The 7142-nt window shown below is 39.0% G+C and overlaps 1 protein-coding gene across 1 annotated transcript; it reads left to right on the forward strand.

The window, feature by feature from the left end:
* Positions 1-471, forward strand: LOC113279660. The gene has a single exon (XM_026528334.1). The coding sequence runs from the start codon at positions 1-3 to the stop codon at positions 469-471; it is 471 nt and encodes a 156-aa protein (XP_026384119.1).
* Positions 472-7142: the final 6671 nt, after the last annotated feature.

Below are 7142 nucleotides of genomic sequence, written 5' to 3' on the forward strand. Positions count from 1 at the left end.
ATGGATAAAGTTAGGCAAATGAAGGGATTCAGACCACTTAAGATCCTAAATGCAATAAGGGCGGAAGATAAGGATAAATTGTCCACCATTTCCACAATCAATGCCGCCAAAGCAACGATTAAGAGAACTGAATGGGATGGTAGGTTCATTATGCAACAATCAGAGTGGTTAGCAGAAACTCTTAACTACGCCATGCAAACTAAGGTGGGTCCGGATGAGAAAGTGACTCATATTTTTCTTGCACATCCAAGGATGATGGATTTGTCTCAGTCTTTTTACCAGGTTCTATTCATAGATTGCACCTACAGGACAAACAAGTATAAAATGCCGATGTTGAATGTGGTAAGCCATACTTCGAATAAAAATTCATTCACCGTTGCATGGTGCTTTATGGAAAAAGAAGAAATAAAGGACTATGTTTGGGCGTTGCAACAAGTGAGGTTGATTTACCGTGGAGAAGAGACGCCATAGGTTATATTTACGGATAGAGATTTTGCAATTATGAGTGCCGTTCGTCAATTCTTTCCACTTGCTCAACAATTTCTTTGTACGTGGCACATCCAAACCAATCTTTTTTCTAATTGCAAGAATCAAATCCAAAAGATCCATACTAAGAAGGGTAATCAACGTTCTAAGGAAGAAGATGAGCGTTTAAGTAAACTTTCCAAAAAAGAGCGAGGGAAAGAGAAAAAAAAAAAACAAAAAATACGATGAAGAGGGGGACGTATGGAAAGTTTTTTTCCAAGATTGGGACTATTTGGCTCATTCGAAAACAGAGGTTAAGTATTATGCCAACCTGCAGAAGTTTATTGATGTTTGGAGCACGGATCATAAGTGGTTGAGTATTGCCTGAATACATGGTTGAATCCTTGGAAGGAGAAGTTTGTTTATGCATGGACCAATAGATACAAGCACTTCAAAAATGAGTTTACAAGTCTTGCAGAGCAATCTCACGGGAGTTTGAAAAAAAAAATGGATCAAAATAGGGGTGGGTAGTTACCGTACAAGAAGCTATTCACGAGCACGCAGAGGATGACCTAAGAAAAATAGTCACTCAGATGGAGTTGAGTAAAGACCGTTTTTTGATGCAACACGTAAGAGACAAAGATTTTTTACGGTTGGTAGCACACCAAGTATCATGGTGGGCAATTAACTATATGATGGATGCGCTTATATATTTTAGATCTAAAGCGGAGGCGGGAAAAGTGATGAATACGAAGTGTAATTGTACAACCGATATTTGGCTCGGCCTCCCTTGTAAACATAAACTCTATGGGTACAAAGGTTCCATTCCTCTTGAAGATATCGATCCATTCTGGCATCAACTTTCATTCATCCCAAAGCCAACTAGTTTAGCCGATAAAGAATTTGGAGACTTGAAGATTGACAAGTACATTAACGAAAAATACCAAAAAATGAATTGTGCAGGAAGACGCATTTTGGTTGCTAACTTGTGGTCGGCCGCCCGTAAGAGCTTGGGGTTTGAAGAAGAGCCAATAAAAAAAAAACCACCCGGAAGACCAACAATTAAAATGTCATTTAGAGAAACTATTAACAATGACAAGGGTTGCGATAGAGACCTATCACGTCATGAGCATGTCCAGGCGGAATATGAGGAGTACGAAAAGTCTTTAATTCCTAAGAAACGAGGTCAGTCAAAAATGCAAGAAAATAAGGATATGTATATTTTTGAGCATGCGGTCGGTACCCAGCAAAGCCAAACTAGTGGTATGGTGACGATAAGAGGAATAAAAGGTAATCTTAAGACACCTAGAGGTTCGCAAGGAAGACCACATCGTGTTGCTTATACTTTGTACAAAGAGTATACCGACCAACTTCCTTATGTCATCTTAGATCACCTTATATCCACCGAAGACATTGATGGGGATGGGAATTGTGGTTACCATGTGGCAACCGAACAATTAGGGCATTTCGAGCAAGCCGACGAACTCAACCTCACCCAAATCGAATATGCAAGAACAAGAATGGCGGCTAAACTTTTGGAGGAAAAGAAACTCTATTTAACCATGATCATGCAAGGGGATTCAAAAGAGAAAGAATTGAAGTTCAAAGAGTTGGTATCTAACGTGAAATGGCGGAAGGGGTCGAAGACGTCCGGTTATAAGTTTTGGATGAAAATGCCTTTTGGCGGTCAAATTTTAGCGGACACATTCACTTGTGTTGTGATTGTATTCAACAAAGGATTTCCGGGTGGCTCTTGTATGTACGTACCCTCAAGAACTAGGTGCGAGGCGGCGATAAAGAAAAGAAGAATTGTAATGGCACATGTCAACGATAACCATTAGATAGGTTTGAAGATTTTCGAAGAATGTCCTCTACCACGGGTGGTCTATGGTTATTGGGGAGACTACACCAAGGATACATACCAGTACGAGTATGGAATGAACATGTGGAATGCTTTGGAAGGAACACCAAGTACAATGCCTGAACACGTTGACATGTGCGACTAAATGTGGAAGGAGTTATTTTGTTTTTGGAGATTACTATTGTGAAGCATATTTTTTGGATGTTTATATTATCACTAATACTATGGTCGTTTACATTTAAGCAATTTAGGATAACGACTCTTGCCTTATAAACTTGAGTCGTTAGGTAAGTATTCATATATATAAACGACCCCTGTAGTCCAAATGTGATGGTGTCCTGCATGTCTTGTAAATTAACGACCGTTATCGGGCCCATTAAAAAATGAACGATTCTTATCATAGATTGTCGAAGTCGTTAACTGATTATCAATAAACTAACGACTCTGTCAGACCATAAACGAGGGTCTCCTGGATGTTTTGATAATTATGGGTCGTTATCGGGACCATTAAAAAATGAACGACTCTTATCATAAATTGTCGAAGTCGTTAACTGATTATCAATAAACTAATGACTCCTGGATGTTGGTATGCCGGAGATTTATTTGAAACAGGATCGTTAGTTTGCTAAAACTCAACCCTAACGACTCCATAAATATACCTTCAACGGCTCTTTCTGAGATACTATTTCCCAAAAAAATAGCCGTTGGGCTATTTTCTATATAAAGATTCAACCATTAACTGTTTAATAGAACTTAAAACAATCAAAGTATATCTTTTTTTCAATGGAAAGTTCGTCATCAATTCAATTGAAAGCATACTTAGAAGATGAAAGCGACCAACCAAATCAATTTTGGCAATGGAAGAAGAGATACGCAAAAGAAACATGCGACCTACTAAAAAACCATACACTTTTACGCCATATCCTACGAAGGAAGAAGAAGAGATGCGCGAGGCTGAAAAACGAGGAAAAGAACAAGCACATCTCCGGGAAGTATTCAAGCAAGTCGAGGAAGAGACGAATGGGTTAAAAACTATTACATCGTGAAAGATCTTCCCGAAGAACATCAAGATGGGAGTATATTTTGGACTCAAGTTGGTTGGAGTCCTTTCGTCAATTACCACAACAAACTACGCTATGGTTATCTACCGTCCCACATTCGTGATATGACGATTCACGTTATGAGATTATGCACCAAGTACAACGAGTTTCTGAATAAGTACAAATGGGATAGACATGTGGCCCAAGATACATATACCAAATTGAGAGGAGAGCAGTTTTATCACATCGAAGCCGCAATGGTAGTTGCCTGTCGCACAAAGAAAAGGAATAACATGTAATGTAGATCAACTGTAATGCAACATAAAAATTTATTTGTATGCTACTATTTCCAAGTTTCTAGTAAGTGTCGTTAGCCTTTATATAAGTAGTATAATGACGAGTCAAACATTGTTAATTTATATCCTAACGACCCCAAGTGTACGGATTTTCCCATGCTACTATTCCTATGAAGTCGTCATTTATTTAATTTATATCCTAATGACCTCGAGTGAGGATTTCAAAAATTCCGACCGTTGGAATTTTCTTCTATATAATACCACCCTCTTCTCATGAAAAAATTGCCAAAAACCATCCATTTTCTACCAAAGTACATAAAATTTCAATAGCAATGGCGGAATGGGAATTCTATGAAGATTTGTGTCTTGTGAAATCGTTTGTTAATACGTTCCGTGAACGTCCGAATGAAATCTATTCAATATTTTGGAAGAGAGTTAAAGAGTTCTTTTACGGGCGTACCGGGAATCCGAATAACCGCAAATGGCGAGACTTAGCATTTCGATTAAACTACATAAAAAGTGCAATGCGAGAGTGTGTTAAAGTTAGAAATATGGTGTGCCAACATCATCCACAAGCTCCTCTTAGAGAAAAAGTGAGTAATCCGATAATATTTATACTTATGGCATCCTTAAAACTTCGCATACTAATATTTAAGAATTCACTTAATTTCAGCTGGAACATTTCAATGGGCTATGGAGCATTCGTAATGGGGAAACAAAGTTCATTCTCCACAAAGAATATACGACGTTGTACCGACGTGCGAGGAGGTTTATCGATGAACACTTGATGTGTCAGATTCTAGATTACCCATATTAATCCTCCGCTGTGGTTCAAATTCATCGAAGAGTCGTCAAATTTAACAGATGGGTTGTCAATGCAGAGTCGTTCACTTTTTATATAAATGTCAATGACCCTTTAATAAAATCAAACAGAGTTGGTGGTTTGGCCTACCCTGAGTCGTTGGTCTACAAAAATTGTCTTGACGACTCTAACATTCACTTCATTACCATAGGTTTTGAGTCGTTGATCTGCAAAACTTTTGGTGACGACTCTAACACTCAAATTTAGAGTCGTTCATCTGCAAAACATTTTCTGCCGACTCAAACAAAAAGTTGGCATATTTTTCGGATTTTCACATCATTTTAACATTCATATAAGCACAACAACTTCTAAACATAATTAACACAAGATACCGATAGTATGAACTACAAAAAATAATTGTATCTAAGAAAGACGTAAGTTAAAGTCGACAATACTAAAAGACATAAGTTCTAGATGTTAAACCATACACTTTAAAGTTCTAGAAATAATTTCTCCTCACCCACGACTACCACTTCGACCTCGGCCTCGACCTCCGCCTTGACCTCTCTAGCTTCCCTGACTTGATGATGTGCGGATTCTCTTTGAAGGACCCTGTCCAGGACTGCCCCTTGGAGAACCAGCTTCTTCTCCACTAGCTTGATCATCACCACCTTCCTTTCCTTCACCCTTTTCTCCACGTTCTTGTCTTAGTTGGCTAGCTGTTCTCCTTGTCCTCTTACATTGCTTTGCTAGATCAGAAAACATCTTCTTTGCTTGTGGATTTTCAATGTGTTGGAAGTACTCAGCGTACATACGACTTTTCTCAGGTTCTATCACTCCTCCTTTGTCCGCTTTGCTACAAAATGACTTTATAAAAATCTTCACCCGTTCCCTCTGTTTGCATTGAAATACCGATTAAGATTAACATAATTAAAATTGTATGTAAATGATTAACACAATTCGAAAAATAAGTACTTACCACAAGCTTAAGAATGGAAGAGTCATCTCTAGTGTCGGCCGTAGAAGCAGAGGAAGATGCTTTGTTGCTCCTCCTACCCGTAGTATGATCAATCCTTATCAGCCGACCGTGGGAGAAGCCTTCATACCATGGCATGTAATCATCGCTTACCTCGTGACCTTCATTAACATGCTCCCACCAAGAGATGTATACCCTACTAGTAGCCAAATGCCTATTATTCCAATGCTCAGTCTTAGGCTCAGGTTCGTAAACAACAACCAACGCCTTTCTGTCCGCCTTGCATTTCTTTAACTTATATTTGAACGGTGGTACATAATCCTCATCAGGTGAATCTTGAATATACCCAAGATGACGCATTAGTCTATTCCGATTGTTCATTGAGTATCCATAAGGGTAAAACAGAGGGCCATGGTAATATGCAAGATCTTGGAGTCCTCCTACTCTATCTTCCTTATAGGGATCAAAGTTTACCTCTTTTCCTGTCATGTTGTCCAATTTTTGGCGCATGGCTAACAACTTCAACTTATGAGTTTCCTCCTTATCCTGACTTCCACTGTACTTATATCGAGTTCCTCTTGGTTTGGTGTTGTACCATGTTGGCTCCAATTGGATGTCTCCATCGTCTTTGATCAATCAGGGGAAATGCTCGTAAATCTACACCTGAAACAACATTAATAATAAAAGAAAGTTAAATCTAAAAATATAGAACAAAAAATATTACAAATAACGAACAAATTTGATAACTCAAATTACCTGAAGTAAAGCCAAATTCCCGTTCATTTGAGAAGTTCGTTCCAGGGAAGCCTTTGCCAGCTGAGCGTTCAAATGTGCTGCTATGGCAGTCCCCCACGAATACTTACTCACCTCCTCCAAGGGATCCAAAAGTTGAAGAAGGCTGACGCTGACTCTGTTTCCTTTACTATCGGGAAATATAACCAAAGCAAGGACATACAACAAGTACGCGGCTGCCGTCGCACGAACTTCCTTCTCAGAGAGTAGTTCATTGTCTCCGTCTTTCTCAAGTGACCCCGCATACATCTTCCTAATTTCCTTAAGTTTAAACTCTTTCTTTGAGTACTTCTTTCCCTTCACAAAAAGGCCATACGTCGTCTTTTCATCCCATCCAAACAACTTCTCCGTCAATTCATATATTTTTTTCCAATATAGGTTTTTCTTGAACTTGTCACCCGTGGATTCCCCACAACCTGCAATCCTAGAATTTGTTCTGCTTCTTCGGGTATCAACGCCATCTCTCCAAAAGGGAATTGAAAAGCATCGACTTTGCCGTAAAACCTCTCAGTAAAACATGATACTGCAGCCTTGTCATATGCAATCACGGAGTTTTGAACGACAACATACAATCTTGAGTTTTCAGCAATGTCTCGCACTCTTGCACATTCACCTTCTAGAGGCCATTTTTTAATTTTTGCATAAGAAGATTGGTGTCTAAAAAGACGCGTGGCATTCTTATGATCATACGAAAGACAAACAAATAGAATTAAAACATAAGAAATTAAATATCAACAAATCATATGAAAAGCAAAGTTGAGATCGTTACAATTGTCTCATTGATGGTATGGGCCCACGAGCTATCATATACAAATAGAATTTTGCCGCCATCTTTAGGTTCACCTCTGGCTTTCCCACCGGGTAGACGAGTAAGATGCAAACGCGTGGGCGGAATGTGTCGCGCACTCGG

Source organism: Papaver somniferum, chromosome 5 (assembly GCF_003573695.1).
Source record: "Papaver somniferum cultivar HN1 chromosome 5, ASM357369v1, whole genome shotgun sequence".
NCBI lineage: Eukaryota > Viridiplantae > Streptophyta > Magnoliopsida > Ranunculales > Papaveraceae > Papaver > Papaver somniferum.